Source organism: Peromyscus leucopus, chromosome 8b, assembly GCF_004664715.2.
Source record: "Peromyscus leucopus breed LL Stock chromosome 8b, UCI_PerLeu_2.1, whole genome shotgun sequence".
In the NCBI taxonomy this organism is placed as follows: Eukaryota; Metazoa; Chordata; class Mammalia; order Rodentia; family Cricetidae; genus Peromyscus; species Peromyscus leucopus.
The window spans coordinates 33,841,155-33,866,703 of NC_051086.1; the positions used below are offsets into that span (position 1 = coordinate 33,841,155).

The following is a 25,549-nucleotide window of genomic DNA, read 5'->3' on the forward strand; positions in this document are numbered from 1 at the left end:
GGATGCTCGGAGGTGCAGCCCACAGCCCATGGGCTCAGCACCCTTTGCTGTACAAGGCTTCTGTAGGTAGCTGCTGCCTCAGCCTTCCCTGGGTAGGAGCTCTGCTTCTCCCCACCCTCCCCACAGCCTCTTGGTCTGCTCTCAGCAGCTTTCCTTTGCCTTCTAGAGACTCGGAGACCAGGGCTCTCGGATATGGTTTCTGCTGTGTCATCCTTATCAAAGCAAGGAGAGCTCCAGATGCCATATGGAAGGGTCCCCCAGCAAGGGAATGCCAGGAACCAACTATCTTTTGTTTACTCGTTTTAAAAGATAGGCTCCTGTGACCGACACACAGGCAAGGGGAGGGTCAGGTCAACCAACCAGGCAATGGCTGCTGGGGCCCCTGTTCTCTCTCTAACATCTGTCAGGCCCTCCCCTTGCGCAGGGGGGGGGGGACCGCGGAGGGGGAGACACCAGTGATTTCTGTGTGTGTGTGTGTGTGTGTGTGTGTGTGTGTGTGTGTGTGTGTGTGTGTTGCTAGGAGAGGGAGCTGCCACAGAGGAAAGATGAACCGCAGGCAGCAGTATCTTCCCGCCTTAGCAGGAGATGGACAGCATTGACAGTTCATCACCCTGCCTGCACTGTTAATGAAGGATGGGACATATGGTCATGTGAACTATGGGCCAAGGACCAAGTGGAACAAAGGCCTTTAGGTCATGCCAGCAATCCAGCCTGGTTGAGTAGGCTCTGAAGACCAGACCTGCTGTCAGAGGGACCACTAGGAGGTTGGCCCAGGACCTTTTGGGAGCTTGTGGCTGGCCAGGGAGAGACAGGCATATCAGGATCAGAGTTTAGCCTGTGTTAAGGTCATAACCATTGTGAGGAAGACGGGGGTGTCTCCATGACTGATGAGGTGAACTATCTGCCTGACTGCCAACTCCCAAAGGGACACAGAAGGGCAGGAGGGCAGCCAGGCCAAGGTTCATCTGGTCCAAGGCCTGAGGGCAGCAGACCCCATTGCCTTGGTCTACCTGCCATGTCCTGAGCTAGCTGGAGCAGAACTGAGGGAGTTTTCAAAGAGTCAGACTGCTTGAAAGGGCTGATCCATCTCTCCACTCCCACGTTTGGGGACCTCTCTACCACGGGCTGGGTTTTAGAGAAGATGTTCTAAAAGGTAATGCCCAAGAAGTCATTCCCTATGATAGCTGATCTTGGTTGTCATCTTCATACCCTGGGAAGAGAGAATCACAATTGTGGGTTACCTCCATCAGGTTGCCCTATGGGCATGTCTGTAGGGCATTTTCTTGACCGTAAACTGATGGAGGAAACCCTAGCCCACTCCTAGGCTGTATAAGGAAGCAAGCCTATAATAAGCAGAGATCCTCCATGGTTGCTGCTTCAGCGCCTTCCTCCAGGTTCCTATCTTGACTTCTGATAATATCCTAAAACCTCTAAGCCAAATACATCCTTTCCTGACCAAATTGGCTTTGGTCAGTCTTTTATCACAGCAACAGGAGAGCACACTGGGGACCCCTCCCCCCAAAAACCATCACCATAAGAATAATGTCAGCAACAGTAATCACCATGCTTGAGGTGAAGTCGGCACCTCCAAAGCATCTTTACAAAGCCTTGTTGCTTCGGATGCGCCTGGAGCCCACGGTTTGGCTGAACAACTGTGCCAGGTTGGCATCAGCTGCCTTGGGGAGTAGAGTCAGAAAGGTACTCCAAGAAGTCACCAGGCTGGTAGGTGGCTTCCCTGGTGACCTAGGCCCCTATGTGCCCTCTCTCAGCACACCTAGGTGACCCAAGGCCGGCCCTGTCTCTTAATTTCTCAAAAGAGACTGGATGTTCTCGATGATTTCCAATGTGAAATCTTCCAAGTTTCAAATGCTGTCAACAAAATTAGGTATTAAAACAAAAAACAAAACAAACAAAAAAAAACACCCCGTGGCTCCAAGGAATGCCTCTCCAGTCTGCTCTTCTCCCGGGGCTGCCTGTGTGTGACCCTGAGCAAGCTAGGGGCAGAAGGTGGTGTCTAGCTCTTTCCCAGGGGAGAACTTTTTCTGGGGAAATCACCATCTTTGCTTCCCAAGGTGGCTCTGAAGGTGAGCTGTCCCTGCTCGCTGAAGACGCAAAGAAATAAATGCATGAAAATAGAGCAGTGATCCCTCAAGCCTTGTGTCAGATTTAAGTCCCAGGCGGCTCCTCTGGAAGCACCAGGATGGCCCTGAATTATCTCCAGGCAGCTGAGCAGAGCAGCACTTAGCTCTGTATGGGGCCTTCCTGCAGGGCTGGCCCATTCCCCATGGCTAGAGTAGCCCTGGGCAGGACCTGCCATGTGTGTGCATGTGTGCATCGCGTGCACACATGAGTGTAAGGCTGTGCACTATAGATGTTCATTTGTGGTTTAAGCATATATGTGTCTGTGCCTGCAGGTTTATATATGTATGGTATATGTGAAGTGTGTGTGTGTGTGTGTGTGTGTGTGTGTGTGTGTGTGTGTGTGATACTGTCAGTTTGTAGTGTTAAAGGTAAGCTTGAGGGCATGAAGTATCTGCGTGGTTGCCTGCCACATAAGGGTTCCTTGTCTGTAAAATGGAGACAGTGATTTGTATGGAAGATATACCCACTGTGTGACTGAGTGAAGAGATTTGTCGGGTGGCTGATGGGGGTGGGTGGGAACAGAACCATGTGCCAAGCGCGTCCTGGGCTCTGGTCCTGTTGGTGGTGCAGACCCTTTACCCTCAGCTCAGATACCTCAGACTCTACTCCTCAGCGTGATCAGTGCGTCGCCAGGTACGGACCTACGGGGGCAGTTAGTCAGTTCTCTCCCAAGCCACACTGTGGGAGGTGTGGTGAGAGGGATTTATGGGTCTCTGCGCATCAGCCCTGGGGTTGAGGGCAAAGTTCCCAGGTGGGCATCCAGGATATGGGTATCAGACTGGTCCATGCCTTGAAAGATTGGGAGATAGTTCTGGAAGGAGAGCTAGGAATGAGCAGACACCATGTGACACATACTGCCTGTGCTGAGCCTCAGTTTCCCCAGGTTGTTTGTGTTTGTCACTATTGCCCCTCTCTAGACTTCTGTTTGTTCTACGAATGGGCACAATGCTCCAGGTTCAGGGTGCCGTGAGTTTTAAATGAGACAATGGTCACTCTAATGCCACCCTGATGCCTGGATGGTGACTGAGTTGTACCCAGATGGGTTCTGTCTTTCTGGGATGCCCCTGGGGAAGGGTGCTGGGCTGCTACCAAAGAAGGTGTCCTCTCCTTCTAGGAGCCTCCCGGGGCAGCCTGGAAAGCCTCAGCAGAGCCCTGGGCGTCCTGGAGGAGCGCATCAACAGCTCACGGCGGAGGGTGCGCAGGCATGCTACCGACGATGACTACAACATCGAGGTCCTGCTGGGCGTGGATGACTCAGTGGTCCAGTTCCATGGGAAGGAGCATGTGCAGAAGTACCTGCTGACGCTCATGAACATTGTGAGTCAAGGCTGGGGGGTGTAGGGAACACGAGTGGAACAGTTTCTTGGAGGCAGGACTTGAGTAGGGCAGGGGAACTGGGCTTGGGTAGAGACTCTGTGGGTGGGGTCCATCAGAGAGTAGGATGTTGGCAAACGGGGCTGGAGGGGGATGTGATGGTTAATGTTAACTGTCAACTTGACAGACTCCAGAATCCCCTGGGAGGTGGGTCTCTGGGGATGCCTGTGGGGGATTATCTGGACTGCCTTAATTAAGGTGGGAAGACTCCACCATTCTGGGCAGCACCATCCCCTGGCTGGGATCCTGGGCTGTGTAAGAGGAGAAAGGGAGCCAGGCAGGAGCATTCATGGCCCTCTGCCTCCTGACTGTGGGTGTCATGTGACCAGCTGCCCCAAGCTTCCACCACCTTGATTTCCCCACTCTTCCTCACAGTCCCTAGAACTGTGAGACAGAATAAACTCTTTGTCACTTCAGTTACTTCTGTCAGAGTATATTATCACAGCTCTGGGAGAAGAAGCTGAGACAGAGGGGCACTGGAGGGCTGGGCTGGACTCAGGTTGGGCCTTAAGGGGCAGAGCTGAGCTGGCAGGCTGAGATCTTCTCCATTCTGGGTGGTGGACCCTCCAAAGCCCTGCTAGGAGGTTAGCGGTTGGAGGAAGGACCAGGCTATGGCTGTGGCTCTCAATTGGAGCATGAGAAGGGACTGTTTCTTGGGAGGTGGGCAGGCTTACAGAGCATCACAATGAACAAGGTCCTCCCAGGACCTCACTAGAGGTGACCAGACAGACACACAGAGATAGATTCTTCTCCTGGGAGCTAAGATGGCATCTAGGTCAGCCTCTGGAAGGTCCTGGTGAAAAGATCCCTCAGGGATAGAAAGGAGGAAGTGAGTGAGCTGAACCCCAGAAAGAGATTGCCATCTGAGTGGTCTCCCTCTCTCCTCTAAGTTGCCCTGGTTACATCCTCAGCTCCCACAACTTCCACCTTTCCCCTGCAAAATTCTTTGTATTGGTACATTTTATTTCGGAGAATGTTAATCTCATATTAATTTTTGAAAAGTACCTTTAATTTAATAATAATAAACCATAATCATTGAAATTAACCAACCCCTAAGATATGGCTGCAATAATAATAGTAACAACAAAAATAAATAAAACGGTAATGGTTGCAATTAATGATCTGCTAATGTGTGGCTGTGTGCCAGGCCCAGGCTCGCCACTTTTGGTGCAGTATCTTAGGAAATATTCACACTACGCCTATAAGACCAGCAGATATGCAAATCTCATCAGCCTCCAGGATACGCATTCTTCCCCTAGTTCCACCGCTCTCCAGCTCATAGGGAAAGGGTGTGGCTTGGAATTAAAAAGACTAGGTGTTTCCATGGGAATGGTGTTCCAGTCTTCTGAGCCTTGGTGTTCCCATCATTTAAATGGGTAGGTTCCTTCTTGCACCCTGTAGGTAGTTTGAATGACATAATGGAAGTGAATGGGTCTTCAGTCTCTAAGTAAGGTAACGGCAGTTTCCATCTCCAATTAAAATGTGGTTTTGGTTACACAACAGAGACAACACCATGGACAGCATCATTCCTAAGGAGCCTACGGGGGACCCTGACTGAAGGGGGGTATTCACTGGGACTTCTTCATGGGGCAGGTGAATGAAAATCCCCCTTTTCCCTAGTGGAGGGTTCCTGTGTCATGGAGTTTGTTGGAAGACATCTACAACTTCCCCCAACTTTTGACTGAATTCCTTCCTTCCTTCCTTCCTTCCTTCCTTCCTTCCTTCCTTCCTTCCTTCCTTCCTTCCTTCCTGGACACCCCCCTCCCCGCAATCCAACTGTAGCCCTGTTTTAAATAATCACAAGATTGTTTAGTTTCTAGAAAAACACCAGAGACGTAAGAATTTTTGAAATGAATCCCATCTCATCATCACAACAACAAAAAGAGGATGTTAGGCGATAAACCCAAGGTGTTGAGAAAGGATGTCTGGGTCACATCTGTTTTCCTTGTCACACAGATGTGCACGCAGCAAGTGTTTATTGACCAAGTGCTTATCCTCGTGGGTGGGGTGGCAAGTCTGTCAGGAGGCAAGGTTGAGGCACAGAGTCCTGGGGTTCAGTGAGGCTCTGGGGTGGGGTGGGGGAGGCTCACCCCTCATCCAAGCTCCTCCTTCTGCTTCAAGAGTTCTTGTGGACCAGGGAGATAAGATTTCCCCAACGCTAGGAGCAGAATGTTGTACTAAGGGTTAGTACCCTGTGGCCTTTAGAGTGTTCCCACGGCTGGGAAGAGGGCTGTGTAAGGCTGGTGGGACACTCTGGTGGCCTTGGAGAGGAGGAAGAGTGAAGACATACATACGTACAAGAGGACAGCCTTGTTGCTGTGTGACAGAGCTTTCTGTAGTTGTTCTTCTGGCCTTTGGAATATTGCAGCCACTGGCCAGGCTGGATCTTGAAATCTGGCCAGGGAGAGGATAGAATCCATCGTTTTATCCAATAGAATGCTAAAGTTTAACTAAAAGCATTTAATTGTGACAAATGATAAGCCAGGCCCGGGGCTGGGATGCCGACTCAGTTGGTAAAGTACTTGCCACATAAACACTAGGACCTGAGTTCAGGTTCCCAGCAATTCGAAACAGCTGGGCTCAGTGGTGCACACCTACAGTCCCAGGCAGCTGGACCAGTGAGCTCCGGGTTCCGGAGAGATTGTCACAAAAAGTAAGGGGGATGGCGGAAGTGATAGAGCAGGACGCCTGACTTCCTCCTCTGGCCTTTCCACGCACACAAGGGCCCGCCCACATATGCACACACACAAATGTGTGCACATAAGCCCACACACTCACACACCTGCACACCCACAAAAGTAAGTGATTGAGGAGGATGCTTGCAGCTGACCTCTCCACGTGCACACAGACGTGCGTTCGCTCACACGCACTCCAGTAAAGAAGGAGGGGGTGGGCAGAGAATGACGTACCTGATGGCACAGGCCTATCGTCCCAGCTACCTGGGAAGCTGAGGCAGGAGGACCTCAAGTTCAAGTCCAGATCTGGCAGCTTAACCAGCTCTTGTTTAAAAGTACAAAGAAAGCCAGGAATATAGAGATGCGGTAGAGGGCTTGCTAAGCATGTGGCAGTCCTAGAGTCAGGTCATCATTGGACACAGGTCATCATTGCCATTTTAAAGCTCACAGTTTGTGACATTAAGGTTATTCAAAGGTCATACCTCCTGTGCACAGGACTCGTTCCGTCTTTTAAAGCTGGAACTTCCACTGTTCAACATTGATTCCTCACCTGATCCTCGGGGGTCTGGCTGTGATTGTCCTGATTTTGGTATCTGAATCTGACCACTCTGGACCTCAATATCAGTGAATTTGTATGATATTTGTCCTTTGGGAGCCAGCTTATTTAATAGTGTGACAGTCTAAAGGTTGTTCAGATTGTAGCATGTTGGAATTCCATGTGTGTGTGTGTGTGTGTGTGTGTGTGTGTGTGTGTGTGTGTGTGTGTTTCTGTCTGTGGTGTGTGTTGTTTTGCCTTGTTTTTGATACAGGTCTTGGTATGAATCTCAGGCTGACCTTGAACTCATGATCCTCCTGCCTCCAACCTCCTGAGTGCTGGGACCACAAGTGTGCACCTCCACGCCCAGCCTTCCCTCCCTTCCTGAGGCTCAGTAAGATCCATAGTCTATCTAGACAGGTTTGCTTATCCATTCGTCCATTGCTGAGCCCCTGGGCAGCCTCCACCTCTCAGCTGTTGGGAATAATAAGGCTGCTGGGAGCTTGGGTTACAGATTTCTGTTCACCACTCTGTTTTGCATTCCTTTGGCTACAGACCCAGGAGTAGAAAGACTGAATCACATGGTAATTCTATGTTTAACTTTCAAGAAACCACCATGCTGTTTTCCACAGCCGCTGTATCATCTTATGTTCCCACCAATAATGCATGAGGGTTCCCAGTCCTCCACAACCCACGACACTTGTCATCGTGATGGAGGCCATGCTAATGGGGACATGGCTTGTAGTTAATCTGCACTGGAATTTCAGTTGCCTGTGTGGCCAGTGGCAACTGTCCTGGGCGTGGAGTGGTGGGAAAGCCTGCTGTGCATGCTCTGAACTTGAAAGTGACCGCCATTTACTAAGCAAGCCTGGGCAGCTCTGGGTGTGTGGACCTCAAGCCACAACCCCAAATAGCCCTCAAAAAGCCTGGCCAGTAGCTTGTTTCGATTCCCTGGTGAGTCTACAGCTGGTCCTGGGATCCCCAAGGCTGCATCCCAGAGGGACTGACATAACACTGGGCTGGCATGGAGCTGGGTTGGTAGAGGGCATGTGTCGATGCGGCATTGGATGAGCTCCAACGGCGCCCCGGTCAGGTGACCACTGACCGCAATAGCAGGTAGAGATGGCTGAAGGACAGCCTGGACAGTCGTCTGTCCACTGAGCTGCTGTTGTGTGAGAGACTTTTCTTGGGGAGATGCAACACATGTACATGTCTATTTATCCCCCAAAGGGAACGCAGGACAGACCAAAATAGCAACTACTCCAAAGTCCAACTCAGTGAGCCAATGAGTTCTTATTGGGGTTACTAACTGGTATATGGGTCAGGAGTCACTTATAGGAGCAGAAATGACTCCATAGCAGCTGCATCACCAAAAAGGCTCCGCCTCCCGATGGGCTCTGTAACTTCCTCAAACATGGAGTACAGACATCAGGCACCACATGGTCAAGCGTGAGCCTAGGGGAGATGTCACACTCAAACCACAACAGAAAGTGAGAATTTGTAAGTCTGCCCCCAGCCCCTGCTTCACCTTAGACCCCCTGGAGGGTAAGGGGTGGGGGTGTCGCTGAGCACTTCCTGAGACCTGCTTCCCCACAGATCCCACCTACCAACTCATTCCCTGCCAGCCAGATCCATTTCCCCCCATTCCCTCCCTAAATTCGGAAAAGTAATTTTTTTTCAGTTCATTAAAACATCCTATATTTAACACAGATAATATATTATTTATGCCATAAGATTAGAATGAGCTCATATAGATCTCTCCGTATTTTCTCCCAGGAGCTCCTCTCCACGACTTCGTTTTAATGAGTGTGGAATGTTGCCATGGGGAGAGTGCGCTTTTTATGTAACTTATTATTTATATGACACGTCCGTGGGATAACACTCACTTCCCTTTTGGAGGTCATACGTGCCACCTACTATTTTATATCCATATAGCCGAATCTGTCCCTCAACCTTAATTATTTCCTTAGACTGGGCTCCTAAACGTTAAATCTTCCAACAGGTGATGCACATATTAATGTCCTCCATACCAGAGTGTCCTGCTGTGGCCTCATCATCTGCGTCTCCTCTGAGAAAAGACCCATGGCCCTGCCTTGTGAGCTGTGGTAGTTTATAGCTACCACTGTGACATATTAATACTTGCTGTTGCAAGCTACAGCTATTCTGTTTATTTTATTTTATTTGTTTGTTTGTTTCCAGGCAGAGTTTCTCTGTATAGCCCTGGCAGTCCTGGAACTCGATCTGTAGACCAGGCTGGCCTTGAACTCAGAGATTCACCTGCCTCTGTCTCCCAAGTGCTGGGATTAAAGGCATGCGCACCACCACCTGGCTTATTCTGTTTATTTTTTTTTCATTTATTCACTGTGTGTGTGTGTGTGTGTGTGTGTGTGTGTGTGTGTGTGTGTGTGAGATAGCACACAGATGGAGGTCAGGGAACAACTTTCAAGAGTTTGTTCTTTCCTCCTACCAAGTGTGTCCTAGGGACTGAACTCAAGTCATCAGGCTTGGTAACAATCGCTGAACTATTGCGTGAGGAAGGGTTCAGAGGAAGGGGGACCTTGAGGTGACCTCTTGACACAGAAGTCATTTCAGACATTGCCAGACAATCTGTCGTAATTCCAAGCCAAGATTCACTGAAAAGTATTTTTTATGAAACAAATCAGCATCTCAAACACAAACATCTTAAATCAGGAGTTCTAGCACAACACAATGCAGAGCTATATTAATTTAATGCAAGCTGAGGTGTGATGGCAGAAAAGTCTTTGTTCTGAGTAATTAAATCATCTGCTTCTGTAAGAGCATTTAACTTAGTATGTATGGGCAGTTAAAACACCACAGTTCCTAATACACACTCGTCTCAGACCTCAGTTAGTGATTCAGGCTGGATTTGTTGACGTGGTGTGTTGCAACAGCATGTCCAGAGCGGTTGTGTGCTCACACTGAGGCTGCAGTGAAATCATGCCATGCATCCCAGGTGAGTGCAGCCGGAAGCACCGCGCGCAGATTCCTTACAAGTGCGATTTTGTGTGTACTCTGGGATGTGTTACTGATACCGAGGTGTTTGCCATCCTCACATTCAGCTATGCGAGCCCGTTGGGCTTGTGACCCATAGTTTGGGAAGCTGGGATGCAGCACACGTGACCGTCTGCTCATGCTCTGCTTGTCTGTGAACTAGCAGTGCGGTAGGTTTGTTCCCTCCGATGTCATCACAGACACGCGGAGACGTCACACAGAGCTAACGTGACCTTGACAGAATGACTGTGATGTCGTTAGTGGAGAGGAGTGTCTCATAGGGGACCAGGTGACCCACAGTGCTAGTGCTTAAGGAATGCCTGCTGCCTGGCCTTAAGGAAAAACACTAAGTGATAGCCACGGCCCTTTCTGTACCCCCTGCAATGATGCTCTGGGTGTGCCGATAGGGAGAGCGTTCAGCACACACTAAGCACTTGTTTTGAGCCAGAAGCACTTACCCCGTGAGGCTTCCCTCACTCCACTCCGTTTCTCCATCTTTAAACCAGAGCCTTTACCTCCTACCACACCTGCCAAACTTCCAGGAGAGGAAGGACCCTCAGCAGACAAACTCTCTCTTGCCTCCACCAATCCTCCGACCCCCACCCCCACAGCTGGAGCAGCCCTTTCCTGAAGGCCACCTTGGTGACCTCACGCTTAAGCCGAGTTTTACCTTTCTCCTGCTCATCCCCCAGACTACCCAACACCACCTATACCTCCAGCTAATCTAACTGCCTCAAAGGTCATTTGAGGTCACTTTGAGGATTCTGTTTAAAGGGGTGACTGGACTGGCTTTGATCTCTGTTTGAAAACAGTTTAGTAGATTTCTGGGCAAGAACAGTCTCTCTGAGCTGTGTGAACCGCTCTTCCACTGAGGGCAGACCCATTCCTTAGGCTTGTAGAGAACATGGGGTGGGGGTGGGGGGCTGCACTTTCAGAGCTGAGACTGTACCCTTTAATTCCTCCCAGCAAGATGAAGGCCCTCGGCACAGTGTGTTCTGAAACAACTCGTGTTCAATGAACAATCTCTCGGTGCCAAGACTAGGATATGTTTCCTCTTTTCTTTTCTAATTTAATCCAGAAATTGGCCTTGACTTGCCGAAGCCTTGCCAGGGTTTGTAAACAATCAGCTGCTCACCAACTTTCAAGAATGCTGGGCCCAGCACAGCGGCAGTGCGGGAATGTTTTGTGCTAGGCTCAGGGGGAGGAAATCTTGTGAACTGCAGAGCAGCAGCCTGCAGAAGGCATCCCCCCACCCCCCACCCCCCACCCCATTCACATGTCTCACTCTGCTTCCTGCAACAAAGAGACACTGAAACTTGGGGCTGCCCAGACAGGAGAGACATTTGGTGTAGGAGCTGGCTGGAGCGAAGGGGAGGAAGGAGGGAGGAAGGGGGAGGAAGGAGGAGGAAGGAGGGAGGAAGGATGGAGGAAGGAGGGAGGAAGGGGGGAGGAAGGAGGGAGGAAGGATGGAGGAAGGGGGGAGGACCAAAGCTGCTTTCCTCACCTGCTGTGTTGCCTAGGCCCCAGGAGAAGGTTTAGGAGACTGTTTCTGGCCTTTCTGTTCCTCATGCTTGTCCCACCGGGCCTGAGATGAAGGCGCTGTGTGTTACAGGGGGCCCACTTGTCAGGATGGCATGGGGTGCCGCATACAGAACCCCTAAGAGAATCATACAACCAGGTGCAGCTGGGTGCCAGGCAGCAGCAGGCGTACGTGGTTGGGACCTAGCAGAGACCAGGAGGAATCGCAACCCCTGGCGATGCTTCCTCAGTTCTGTTCCCTTGTGGCTGGACAGGAATGACCTGCCTGGCCCTTGCCAGGTCTGGTTTTCTTAAATGAAGGCCGGAATGTTTGGGGGAGACCTAGTCTTTTCTCAATGCGGGCTGCAAATTGCAATTAGTGTTCATAGCATCAGGTGAATCAGAGCTTGGTATCCACAGGCTAGAGGGCAGCTTGGTTGCTTCTTCTGGCTTAGAGGGAAGCAGGCAACTGTCATTGTAGTCCCTCTGTGCCCCAGATGTGGGGATGGTTCAGCTCCAGGGGCTGCTGTGGTACTTACTACTCTACGTCTAATGCCTAGACAGATGTGAGGTGAGTAGAGGCCCTGGGGGCCATGAGCCATTGTGTCCTGTCTTCCTGAACATCATGCCTCATTATGGACACTGGGGTGCAGAGATAGCAAAATCTATCCCTGTATCTGGTTGCTCAGAGTAGGAGTGAAATTTAGGGGCGAAATGAAGATTAGAGTTGCACCAGGGGTATCTGGAGCACTTGGATCAGGGAAAGCTCCTCAAAGACTTCTTCAGTTCCTAATGCAGATGAGTCTGGGTGGTAAGTAGCAGAGCACATGCAAAGGCCCAGAGGCATCTTTCTCCTCTTGCACAGTTTGGACTTTGAGGCATAAGGCTCTGGGGAGAGGCAGGAGATGCAGTTGATTTGGCATCTAGAAATATCTCCATTGGGAAATTTGGAGGTCCCACATCGTTATTTAAAAGAGGAGGAAAGAGCTCACATCGACAGAGGTTTAGCACTGGACAGCCCTGTGCAAGGAGGTACTTTATGGCCTGTCTACCTTCCCTGGGCACCTCTGCAAGGTTTTCTTTCTCGGATACGGCCAAGGAGGCTCAGAGAGATTGGCAGCAGGACCAAGGCACAGCAGTGGAGTCACATGCCTCTGGGAAGGTGACATAGATCACTCATCTCCTCCCTGACTGTTCTGATCTGAAGGGGGAGAATTCCTTAGGAGTCTCGGAAGAAGTGCCAGGCCTGTTCTAGCCTTAGCTCTGCGTCTGCCAACAGTGCTGGCCATCCCCTCATACCCTCTGCCTTTCCCTTCTGCCACAAGCCGTCTTGTCTGCATACATCTAAGTCTCTCCCCAGGATTGCCAGAGGAAGCTTTGTCTGTTGTTTATTTCTGTTCTAATATTGTCACCACAATACACACACACACACACACACACACACACACACACACACACACAAACACACACCCTCTTTCATGATCTGAGCACTCAGGATATGGACTCCTGATAAGGTTCTAGGTGTGGGGGGGGGCGAGGGTAGGGTCACTGTGAGACAGTGGAGTCCTGCCCTCATGGAGCTCACATGCCAAAGAGCTGGGCTGGTGCAGAGGCCAGTGGTGATGTGCAGGGTGGAAACACTGGGATGCGGGCACCACAAGTGATCCTCACATCTGCTTCTGTCTCATCCCTGTCATTCTCCCCGCATCCCAGCAGCCACTCCCCATCTCCCTCCCTCCTCTGATGCCTCCTGACAGCTGATGAGGGAGCCCAGTTACTGCCTGTCCTTGGCTCCCACGGGGAGCTGACAGTTGTCAAAGCAGGAGTCACAGTCCCTGAAGATGGACACGGAGGGCCAAGCACCATCACTCCCCGGTGACAGCTTGAAGCGGCTGTTGAGCTTGTCTTGTTCAGGCTCCAGCAAAGAGGTGACAGCTGAGCCAGACAAAGGAGGTGACAGCTTCCCTCACTGGGCTCCAGTCTGGGCAGATGCAGGCTGTCACTGTGCCCAAGTCTCTCCATAGTGTGTCCCCTGCCCCTGTACCAAATTGTAGTCAGACATCCCTGAGGCCCTTTTTCCATGGGTGATGTGTCTTAGAACTAGGGATTGTCATTTAGGCTTCATAGTAGGTTCAGAGAACATCGTCTACCTGATTTTGCACATTCAGCCCCCAACAAAGGGTTGGTGCATAGTAGGTATTCACTAAACGTATTTTATAATTCCTTCTTTTAAATTTTCGAGACAAGGTCTTATGTAGCCTCATCTGATTTTGAACTTGCTATGTAGCTGAGGACGACCTTGAGTTCCTGATCAAGGAGACATATGCTGTGCAGAAGACAACTGCTTCCTGCTGTGTTTAAATCAGCTCTGGCTACGTTCAGGGAGTTAGAACGCACCTGTGAGAAACATGTCCATAGCGGGACACTCTTGCCATGAGCTTGAACATATAAGGCTTAGTTTTGCTATGTTCTCTGAACTTCTCAGGATCCCTCTGCTGGGGTCCGGGGACACCATGCAAAGTGCTGATTTAAGACCCTGAGATGCAGGTGCCTCTCTCTCTTCTAGGTCCGTGCTATGAGGTTCTAGGTCGGGGGTGGGGGTAGGGTCACTCTGAACCAATGGAGTCCTGCCCTCATGAAGCTCACTTTCCAAAGAGCTGGCCTTCATGTCAGGTCACCAGGCCCAAATGACAGTGGACAGGCTCATTGGGTCTTCCCTGGTTTGTGCTACTCTTTACCTGTGCTCCTTGGGTGTACTGGGTGGGAAGGGGGACTCCTATGTGCCTTCCATTCTGCAGCTTCTCCAAGGTCAGTGCCAGGCTATCCCCACCTCCCCCAGACACCCCAGGTAGAAGCTTCTGGCGGCACAGACATCTCTCTAGGGCTTGGACAACCAGGGTGACTACCTTGTTTTACTCAAGACATGGGTCAGGCCCTGTGTCCAACCCTCTTCATAGACACAGTCCAGGGATCAGATTCGTCTCTTATGATGTGGCCCCATAACTGTGGGAAGTGGAGCCCAGAGGCCTCCGGGTCTGTCTTTCTCTGAGGTTAAGGCTGGAGTGGGGGCAGCGCAGAGGCGTGTACCCCCACCCCTGGTCTCCCTTTCTACTTCTTCTCCAACATCTCCCCTATCTCCTTCCTCTCCCAGAGTGTTTTCTATTCCTAAGGCCACCCCGAGGAGCTTTCTTGAGGCCATCGGCTCCTGGTGTCATTTCCTCATCTCTTTCCCTGGGTCACAATCTGATCAGGCAGCAGGAGAATCTGGTTTACTGAAGAGTGAAAAATACATTGTTTTCTGATTATACAGTAGTGCCCAAATGGAGCCCAGTGGCAGAGCTCAAGTCACTGGGGAATAATTGTACCAAACAGGCTCCGAGACATGCAGGAGTATGGGAAGGGAGATGTGGGCGGTCTGACCAGGGTAGTATAAGGTTTTAGCACTTAGGGAATGAGACTGCATCCTGAACCGGGATACCACATTAAACTAACTCCCAGCCTATGTGCTCAGGGAGGCCAGCCAGTCAGCCCAACATAACACTCCAGAGACTTGACGTCCTGAGGTCACTGCCAGCAGTAATCAAAATCCCTGCCACCTCTGCCTTTCTTCCCATTGGGCTGAGAGTGGCTGAGAGGCCTCTGGAGGACCCAGCCCTCTGCTGTGTCCTTCTGTGTCCTGTGGCCTCAGCAGCCGCCACCCTTCCCTGTCTGGCAGCATTACTTCTGGTATTTGTCAGATCAGCCCGTGGAAGATCAGGCCATGGATGGATGGCTGTGACCCTTGGAGATCAGACCCCAGCTCCAGATCCTAGTCATGCTCAGATGTCTCTTGGTTGTGGAGAAACATCTTAAGCAAGAGCTGGTGTTTGCGGAGGCCCCTCCTGGGTGTTACTAGGGAAATCAGGCTCCTTCTTTGGGTTCTCAGACTCATTAATGAAAGAATTTTAAAACAAATTCAGTGGAAGCTTAGGATAGTTTTGTTTGTCTGTTGTTTTTGTTTTCTGAGCCAGGGTTTCTCTGTGTAGCCCTGGCTGTCCTGGAAGTCTCTCTGTAGACCAGGCTGGCCTCGAACTCACAGAGATCCACCTGCCTCTGCCTCATGATGGCTGGGATTAGAGGTGTGCACCACCACTGCCGGGCTTTCAAGGATAGTTTTATGGGCTTTGGAAAACAACAGGCAAGCAAGCTGTGACTCTCGGCAGCCGCTGGGAGGAGGGACATGGAGAAGAGGGGAAGCCGTGCCTTTGGCATCAGGCTGGCATGTTTAGCAAGGGAGGTCAGCAAGCAGGTACATGGTAACAGACAGCCATAGGGTGGAGGCAGGGATGGGCCTTAGTGCTAGAGACTGAGCAATCACAAAGTACCGGAGAGGAAATGCTTGAGCTTTGGATAAAGAACAAGAAAGGAAAGAAGAAAGGTAAAAGTTATACTGAGTTAGGACTGGGAAGAGGGCAGAGTCGGCAAAGCTCGATGGCTGTGTCTCGGTAAGTGACTACTGGGAAGGACAGTACATTATCTGATTAGAGGGGTAATTATTCCTCTCATTTCTTTAGCTTACATCAGCCTGCCTGAGGGATGGTCTCTTAGCCAGGTGATTGGCAGGTCCATTTGGATTAACTCTTAGAACAGGAGACAGAAGTGTGAGTGTTCCATTCTCTGGAGGAGCAGATCAGAATGTTGCTCTCCCCCAGAGGTATTCATTCTTCTGACCAGGGACTTAAGGAGTGGCAAAGTGAGTGCTTACCTCTCTAGTGTTACCAGGAAAATGGGAGGCAGGGTCCAAAGATTGAAGCCAAGAGGGACCAAAATCTGGGACACAAAGCGACAGTTCCCGTCAGCTGACCCTCTTGTGTTGGATGGATAGCTTCACTAATATGGCACTATGCACTGGGGATTTTTCTAGATGCTTCAAAAACATTTTCTGCTATGAGTCTTCATAACAAACCTGTGCCACAAGGACAATTACCTCTCCATACCTGGGGAAACTGAGGCCCAAACAGACTAAGTAAAGATGTCCTGAGTTACACAGCAGGATTGCAGCAGATTCCTCCTGAGGTCAGATGCAGCTGGGAGTGAGGAGCTCAGACTCATCTTCTGCTCACCCCGGAAATCCAGGCGAAGAAGGGTCGGACAGCTTTCTTTCGTTATTACAACCATGTGGAAGAGTTTCTATGGCAACCATGTTTAGTATGTGCACTACTCTGGTACTACCTTGAGCTGAGCAGTATTCATGGAGTGTGCACTAGGTTTGGGCATCGACAGCCTCCCTAGCGGTGAGGTAGCTTGGGCCCCACCCCGGGTCCCTTGCCCAGTGAGTTATCAACTGGCCCTGGAGGGTATGGACTTCCACAGTAAAGGAGGTGGGAACAGATCACGGAGGAGTCCGGGGGTCTATCTTGGTCCCCATGTTCAGGTACTTGGAGTTAAAGGAGGGGTTAACACTCCTCCAGTCCTACCCTGCCCTCTTGACAAGCCCATTTATGATCCAGGAGATACAAATACAAATACTCCTCCCGTGAGGCCAGCAGACTGCTCCCCAGCTTCCCAGGTACGTCACATCCATCTCCCCCCAGCTTCTGGCTGCTGCTCTGTCTTGAGTCCTCCAAATTCTAGTGGGTGCATTGTCTTGTCTCCCCCAAATCCCCATGTGTTCACCCTATCCCAAGCCTCTACCTTGGCAGCCTAAACCTGCCTCTTCTCCACTTACTTCAGGGGTTCACACAGAAGCCTCTCGGGCCCTCCCGCCACGCTCTGGGGACTCTCCGAGATTACTTTGTTCTCTAGGGTTTCCTGGTGGCATTAGACATTACTCATGGCCCCAAACTTAGCTCCACAGAGACATGGGGATCCCAGCAGCAGGTCTGCCCATAACCTGTCTACTAAGCAGCAGGGCCAACAGGCCCCTCTCACAAGGAGCCCCCTTTCCCGGACAGGTGCCCCCATTCTGTACCCCAGTCCCCCTCCTCAAGGAAAGTCTCCTCTGCCTAGCCTCAGGCCATCCTCCAGGGCTCACTGTCATTCCAGGAAAACTTTGCCACTAACCAGGCAAACTTTGACATTGTCATGCAGAACCAGGTCCTTCCCACTCTACTCTAGGGCAGAAACTTGGCTGCCTCTTTGCATAAACAAAAAGCACATCACAAAGCATTTCCCCCAAATGCCAGCTCCTGGCCTCCAGCACACAGAGAAAGGCTGGAGCTCTGAGTCTTTTCCCCACAGGGCTTAAAGAAAGGCTCCAAGATCAATTTCTTAAAGACAGGGCTCAAGGACACTCTCCCAGGGCTTCCCCTCCCCCTGAAGTCTGGGCAAAGGTGTGTTGCTTCTCCTAGTACACAGGCTCTGTGGAAGGGGGACAAGGAGGGCTGGCTGCAGTGGGGGAGGCTAGGCAACTGCTGCTCCACATCATCCATCCATCCATCCATCCATCCATCCATGTATCCATCCATCCATCTATGCATCTATCCATGCACCCCTCCATCCATCCATCCATGTATCCATGCATCCATCCATGTATCCATCCATCCATCCATCCATGTATCCATCCATCCATCCATGTACCCATCCATGCATCCATCTATGCATATATCCATGCATCCATGCATCCATGCATGCATGCATCCATCCATCCATCTATCCATCCATGCATGCATACATGCATCCATCCATCCATCCATCTATCCATTCTCAACTCTACTTAACACCTACTACGGGCTAGAATCACTGTAGAGTGCTTTTCAGTTATGCTAGGGAAGGTGAGGTTAGAGCAAAGGCCCTGACGTTGGGCTAGGCTCCCTGTGCAAGGGGGAGCTTAGAGAGGCAGCAGTGGGGCCCCGTCTTCCTGACCAGAGTCCCTCCTGTGTGGTGGGAAGGCCTTGAGGTGGGCTGAGTTGAAGCAAGGGAGTAAAGACCATCCTCCTTTGAAACATGGATTCCTGTGTGCCCTGCCACCGCTGAACTTTTCTATTCTTTAAATTCTCTTAAGGTATCTCAGGAGTTCAGGGCTGGTGAGAGGCTGTGGGAATTCCAGGCATGTGCCTTTCCCCAGGCAGGGTGTGTGTGTGTGTGTGTGTGTGTGTGTGTGTGTGTGTGTGTGTGTGTGTTCCAGCAAAAGGGATGTTGACAGGTAGGGTGACCCAGAGCTGGGAGGTGGCCTTATCACCCCTTCTAGACCACATGGCTTTTCACATCCATCCCTTCCCTCCACACCTGTCCAACCCCAAGCCCCACATTCCCACACCTCCACCCTTTCCATCTACTTTCCATAAAGGATCCAGAGCCATGCTGGTAACAAATAAGGTGTCCTTCTCCTCCCCTCTAGGCCCTTGACTGCTCTGTGAATAGATTTGGAATCCTCGCCTGTTGGTGTGGCCTCAGTGGCCCTCCCCAGGACCCTTCCCTGTCTCTTCTGTGCATGGGCATGCCTCACCCTTCCCACTCTGACCCAGGACGTTTGCGCATGCCTGTGGTTCTGCCAGGAGCACCATATTGCTTTGATGAACCATTCTCAGCTCTCCTGACCCACCGTGTCTGTGGGGGACCCCCTGAATTACCCTCTGGGCAGATTCCACATAAGCACAGCCTCTAGAACTGAATATGAAGTGTCCCTCACAGGCACATGGCATTATTTGGGGAGGTTGTGGAAACTTGGGAGGGTGTAGACCACTGAGGATAGGACTTTGGTGTTCTACCTGGTTTCCAGTTTGTTCTCCCTCTGCCTCCTGTCCCTGTGATGTGAGCGGTTCCACCAGGCCTTTTCCGCCATAGGTGACTGAATGAACCTTCTGGAACTGAGCCAAGTTGTTGTCTCCGTCCGGTGTTTGGTCAGTGTCAAGCAAAATGACGGACATGCTCATATTTCCCTCCAGGCTCTTATCACAGTCCTGACTGTGGAGCAGGCTTGCCAGCTTCTGAGCAAGCTTGGTAGCTTTGGAGCGTCACTCTCTACCACCCCTCATGAAGCTAGTTTCATGCCTGATCTCCTGACACACAGGGAGACCAACCACTCTCCACTGGGTCTCCTGGGTATCTGCCTTGGACCAGTGGAGAGGAAGAAGTCAGGCCAGAGTTGTTGGGTGACTCAGTCCACAGTGTAGCCGACTCGTGTTGAGATGTCCCACTGAGAACCTAAGAAGGGCCCATCACTCAGCCGCAAAATTAACATGTATGGTGGGGTCAACACGGACACACTAATATCTAAAAAGGGGAGAAACGTGGTGTTCTTTAGTTCTGTCTAATGTTCCTCTTTCCCAAGCACCCAGCCTTTGGAAAGAAGAACACATGCCATCTAGCTCTTGAGAAGCAAGCTTGTTTAAGAGCTTGGGGAAAATGGTCATCCAGGTCAAGGTTAAGGCCTTTGTTAGTCAACTTTTCCTTGCTGTGACAAATCACCTGAGGTTTTCAACTTAGAAAAAGGAAAGGTTTCTCTGGGCTCATGGGTTCAGATGGTTCAGAACATTGTCACTTGGCCTTTCCACTGGGGGCTTGTAGAGAGGCAGAAGATGATGGGGAGTGTGTGACAGACAGAGCCGCTCATGTTGAGGCTACTAGGAGGAAGTAATTGAGAAAGACAGACAGAGAGACAGACAAACTGACCAGGTCCCAATATCTTCAGGGACATGCCCCTGACAACCTAACTTCCTTCTCTTAGGTTCCAACCCCATCCCAAAAGATTCTATCAGTTTCCCGGGCACCATAGGCCAGCACAGGTGCCTTTGAGGGAAATTTCCGATGCAAACCACAGCGAGCCCTGACTCTTCGGCTGGGGCAAGTGCAGCAAAGCATGCTGAGCTAGTGTGAGTGACAGTTTGTCTCGGGCAGCTCTGGAAATGACTGACAACCCCAAGATCAAGATTGCCAGCCAATCCGACCACTAGACCATCTCCAGAAAAGATGAAGGGGAAGACGAAGGGGGAAAGGGAGGGAGAGGAGAGTAAGGAGCTCTCGGCTGCCCTTTCCCACAAGGTCACTAATACCATCCCAAGGACACTAACCCCTGACCTCACCTAACTGATTACTTCTGAAGGTCCTCCACAAAAAGCTATCACATTAGGGATTAAAAATCTCATCCTCTGAATGGCCTGGCGCATAACTGGTCTCTATCGTACACTCCTTGCTCCCACATTAGGAAACTGTGGGTGTGGGTGGACGGTATAGTACACATCTGTCCCATGATTTCTGTCCCTGAGTCGGAGGACCTGCACCTGGGGTTCATCCTTGCTACAGCAGCCATACTACAGGCTTACCGTTCCCTCCTGTAGGCCTGCATCCCTGGACTCCCTCTGAAGCATGGCAGTGCCCCAGTTGACCGTTAACTGGGCAGTGCCCAGACAAACTGACAACGATCCTGCTCTTGTGCCATGGGGCTCAGGCAACCCCTGGTATCTGCTGCCCGTGGCTGGGAGCTGGCTCCGCTGCCAGGCTTGCTCACAGCGCAAGCCTGTTGAGTCTCCATGTGACCTGTGAGGATGGGAACCTGTTCCTCTCACACGCACAGGCAGTAAGGTGTCCAAGTGGGCTGTGCCTTTCCTTTTTGGCCATAGGGGCTGCTTTGTACTCACCCTGTCCCCGTCCCCACCTTCAAGGGAGACCCTACAGGCTAAGGACGAAGGTTGCAAGGTTGCTTTTCCTCCCCTGCTCCTTCCTGCTGCTGTGGGACCTTCCCTGGACCTCCACCTTTCCCAACTGTGATTCTCAGCAGAAGTCGGGGAGCTGTAATGACCTGGCCTTGCTCATCATCGATAACGCGATTAAAAATAAAGACAACTCCTTTTTTCCTTAAGTAAAAGATCTGGTTTTTAAAGCTGTTGTCTCAGCACAGACTGAAAAAGAAAATCTAGCTTGGGCCTCAAGGCTGAGGCAGCAGTGCCTGTGGTTTTTTGGGGGGCTCCACCCACTCCCCAGACTTCATGCAGAACAGTGGGGCAATACCGTTTGCCAAGTATGAAAAATACAGTTTGGGTTTCCATAAACACTGTTCCATCGTGTGTGTGGAAATCGGATCCTCGCAGGAGCTCTGTGAGACACACGTCCACTCTGATGTTATGAAGGAGACAGTGGGCTATGGGTGGTGGGCAGTGGACGATGGGTGGTGGGCAGCAGGCTGTGGGCAGTGGGCAAGGTGGTACAGCCCTTGGGCTCTGCTTTCTGAGCTGCAGGCGCTAAGGTAGGTACTTGAGTGTTGAGTAGATGGTCCTCAGGCGCCAGTGCCCTGCTGCCCAGACAGACAGTACTTTGGGGGTACTCAAGATGAGCACACAGCACGGAGCCATGATGCTATGTCAACCATGCTCCCCCCGCCCTTCTTCGCCAAAAGAGAGGAGGGCAAGAGACCAGAAGCCAACTTATAACCAGAGATTGTCTGTCCGTGCAGAAGTTCCTGGCAGAGCCTGGGTGTTGGGATCAGGGGTGGCATTGGTTGGGGACCAGTGAGCTCATTAGCTCTCTGCTCTGATGGGTGCCATCTTTATCCACGCGCTGTGGCGACAGCAGCGGCCACTGGGCTGTGTGTCTCATAAGCCCCGGGTCCCTCTCCACCCCATCCATCACCGTGAGGATTTGCTTTTCCTTATTCTGCTCAGATTCCCGAGGCATCTTCCCGCTGTCTAGAGGGAACAATTACGAAAAACCTGAATATTGAGGTGCGGTGGGCTCTGGCTGGTGCAGCTTAGCCCGCTCGTCCATCGAGGGCTCGTGGGAAGCCTGGGTCCGGTCTGCATACAGACCGCATGTGCGGCTGGTCCATGCTCCTCTCAGTGACTCCACTGATTTTCTTCCTTCAGCAAGTGTTTGCTGGCCATGTGCTGCTCTGCTCTGGGGCTGGCAGGGAGAGGCATCCAAGGAAGGGCAATAAGGACTGAGGCGAAGCTCAGCGGCCGTGATGTAGCAGGCTTTCTGGGACCACCAGCTCCCAAATCATGTCACAGAGACTTGTTAGTCATGAATGCCCAGCCTTGGCTTAGACTTGCCCCACTAGCCCTTATAACTTAATTTCACCTGTTTCTCTTCATCTACATTTTGCCTCAGGGCTTTTTACTTTTCTTTCATTCTGTATGTCCTACTTCCTCCATGTCTGTCTGTCTGTCTGCCCCCTAGCTGACTGGCTAGCCCCTGGCTGCTCCCTGCCAGCCCTGGCTGCCTGCCCCACCCCCACTTCTGCCCAAGAGAGCTAGCCTTATGCCTGTGGGCCTGTCTGAGAGCTGCGTTCAACTGGGATCTGTGTTTAAGGGAGAGCTGAATTTAGCTCTAGGTAGTTGGTGCCGGTACTGTGGCAGGTGTTTTCACTTAGCTTGTTGTTTCTACTTAATGCACTGGCCGCTCAAGTGATCCCTGTATGGCAGAGCCTCTTAAAGGCTCCTATTTATTTGTTTATTTATTTATTTATTGAAACAGCAACACATCTTTACCTAGTTAAACAAATGCAGCATAAACAAATGCAGCACTTCTTTACATAGTTAAACAGATGTTCTATTCCTCAACACAGTGGGACTTAAGAAGGATGGGGTACCAATTCTCCATAGGAGCAGGTCTGAACCTTGAGGGTCCCTTCAAGGAAAATTGACTCCTAGCCTGCACTACAAGAAGGAACAGTGTTTGCCCAGCCAGTGCAGTGAAGGGCTATTCCACAAAGTTCTGAGTGTGAGGTGGGAAGAGGGGGTGACCCCATGGCAAGGAAGCTTTCAACAGTGCTGAGGCTGAGGTTAGCCTGGCATGTGTTTCTAGATGGTGGTGGCCATGCTGTAGACCATGGGAGTTCGTCCTCCTGCCCTTTTATGCTGTGGGCACCTGGGGACGCCTACAGATGCCTGCTAAGGCTAATGTTTTTGTTTCTGTTCTCTCTCTCTCTCTCTCTCTCTCTCTCTCTCTCTGTGTGTGTGTGGGAGGGGGGTACATATGCCTGGGTGCTACAGAAGCCAGAGGATGACATTGGGTGTTCCACTCTTACTTTTCAAGCTATCCTCTTGAGATAGGGTCTCTTCTGAACCTGGAGCTAGGCTGGCAGCTGGGAGCCATAGGGATCACCACCCCCCTTCCAGCCCTGGCATTACAAGTACAGGCAAGGCCATTTTTTCATGTGGGCATGGGGATTTGAACTCAGGATCTCATGCTTGCACAGCAGGTACTCTTATCTACTAAGTTATCTCCCTAGCCCCCAGAATAATGTTTTTAAGTGTTTTTTAAAAGCACACAAAAATAAAATAGTGCTCAAAATGTGAAAGAAGTCCATGACAGGCATGGCAGAGAACAAGGAAGGCAGAGTAAGAGACTTAGTGATAACTGCTCCCCGTTAACAGGATGAAGGAAGAACTCGTCATGGGTCCAAAGTGGTCCACATTTCCAAATGCGGCATCCTTCAGCATCCTTGAGCATTGAAGGGCTCAGCTCCAGAACGCCTTTCAGGAGTTCAAGTTTCCAAAGTAATATGTTGTGGTGTTTGTGTTTAACCTACACACACACACTCCCACACACATCAAGTGATGTTTACATGACTTATAATACTACATAAAGCATAAATGCTATGTAACTGGCTATTGTATTGTTTAGAAGGAAATGACAAGGGAAAAAGTCTATACATTTTCTGTGAACTTTTCCCCAAATATTTTTGTTCTGGGGTTGGTTGAATCCTTGGACACGGAGTCTGTGGGATACGTAGCAATGTGCACAGGTAACATTTCACAGAGTAGCCACAACCAGGAACGACTTCTACTTTGACAGTTTCATTCCTTCTGGAGGGAAAGCCATGCTTCAGTGAGAGCTGATGTAAATTCTGTGGTCCAGGTTCAGCTCTGAGTGCAGACTATGGGCCAGGAAGTGGATGTCTCAGGAGGCCACTGCAGAAATCCAGGCAGGTGGTAGTAGCATCCAGGGGCAGGGAGAGTCATAGAGGGACAGATCTAGAGGCAGTTTAGAGTTGAACAAATGTTGGAGATAAATATGCAAAGAGAAAAAGACAAGCAGGGCCCTGGGTTCTTACCTGGGGGCTTAGGGACAAGATGCCAGGAGCACAGCTAGAGTGGTCTTTGGCCCATAGTTCCTGCTGATATCTCCCTGGCTGTCTTTCAGGTCAATGAAATCTACCATGACGAGTCCTTGGGGGCCCACATCAATGTTGTGCTGGTGAGGATTATCCTGCTGAGCCATGCCAAGGTGAGTCCTCCTGTCTGATACTCTCTCTGGAATGAATGGGGCCCTGAAAATGAGGTTTGGCCCTTCTTTGAGACTGCTTGCTCTCCCATACCACCCTGCCTTTCCCTGGACACCCTATGGCCCTATAACAAGCAAGAAGCTGTGAGCTCCCGCCCCCCGCCCCCCCCCAGACTCCTTGTACCCTTCACCATGATCCATGACTCTTTGTTCAGGTTATACAGTGTGATATGGCCAACAGACCAGTGGGCCCCACCACTGCAGAGAGAGCCATGGTCCCCAGAGGCTGAGACACAGACAGCATGGGTGTGCCCAGAACACTGGGATTCTCTTGCTGTAGTCTCTGAGGGTAGGAAAGAGGGAGGCGGTGAGCAGACACATGGTAGCCTCACTATAGAGTCTCAGCAGATTCCTGAACAAGACTGCCTGCCCCAAGGTGCCTAGAATTGGCCCCGAGGGATCAGGGCAGGTGGATGGCAGCCCGGAGTGTAGACAGACACACAAGACTAAAGTGAGATTGAGCTGAGACAGGAATTCTGTCTTTGAGGGGATATGGGTTCTGGATGGTTGGTTTCTTGAGGAAAAACCCTGAAATGATTTGCTGTTATCTGTCAGTGTTTGTAACATCAGACATCAGAGTATTCAGGAATTCCTGGGTCCCGTGCCCTCCATCCCTCTCTGAGCATGTCTAAAACCTGTGCTCGCCTCTCATCAGACCTCCCGTCCTCAGCTCCACCAGGTCCCTCCAACCCTACCTGCCTCCTCTTGCTCTTAAACACCGAGCCCCTTCCCCCACAGCCCCAGAGGGTGGTAGTTACTCTTGTTACTGTGATAAAATGCCCGACAACAGCAATTTAAGGAAGGATTTATTTCGGCTCACAGACAACGCTCCAAAGAAAGCTATTAGGCACAAAGGAGAGAGCGGCAAAGAGCTGACTGAGGGGATGTTTAATACCAATACTGCGCTCAGGCTCTTTAGGATTTGCATGTTGGGAGTCAGAGTGATGGCAGGGATCAAGCGGGCGCAGTGGTGATGATGTCATTTGTCCTTGTCTCTTCTCTGTGGAACCGGAGGATGCTTTAAAGTGACACACATGTTTAAGTCATGACGGAAATGTCAGGGCGTTTACTATGACTAAAAAGGAAAGCCTTT

At 50.9% G+C, this 25,549-nt stretch overlaps 1 protein-coding gene across 1 annotated transcript in view; it reads left to right on the plus strand.

Moving 5' to 3' along the window:
* Adamts2 (ADAM metallopeptidase with thrombospondin type 1 motif 2) overlaps positions 1-25,549 on the plus strand; it is a 208,763-nt gene that overhangs the window by 133,798 nt on the left and 49,416 nt on the right. The window contains 2 exon segments of the mRNA XM_037201169.1: positions 3,257-3,459; positions 24,316-24,399. Of these exon segments, the coding sequence (XP_037057064.1) occupies positions 3,257-3,459; positions 24,316-24,399 (287 nt within the window).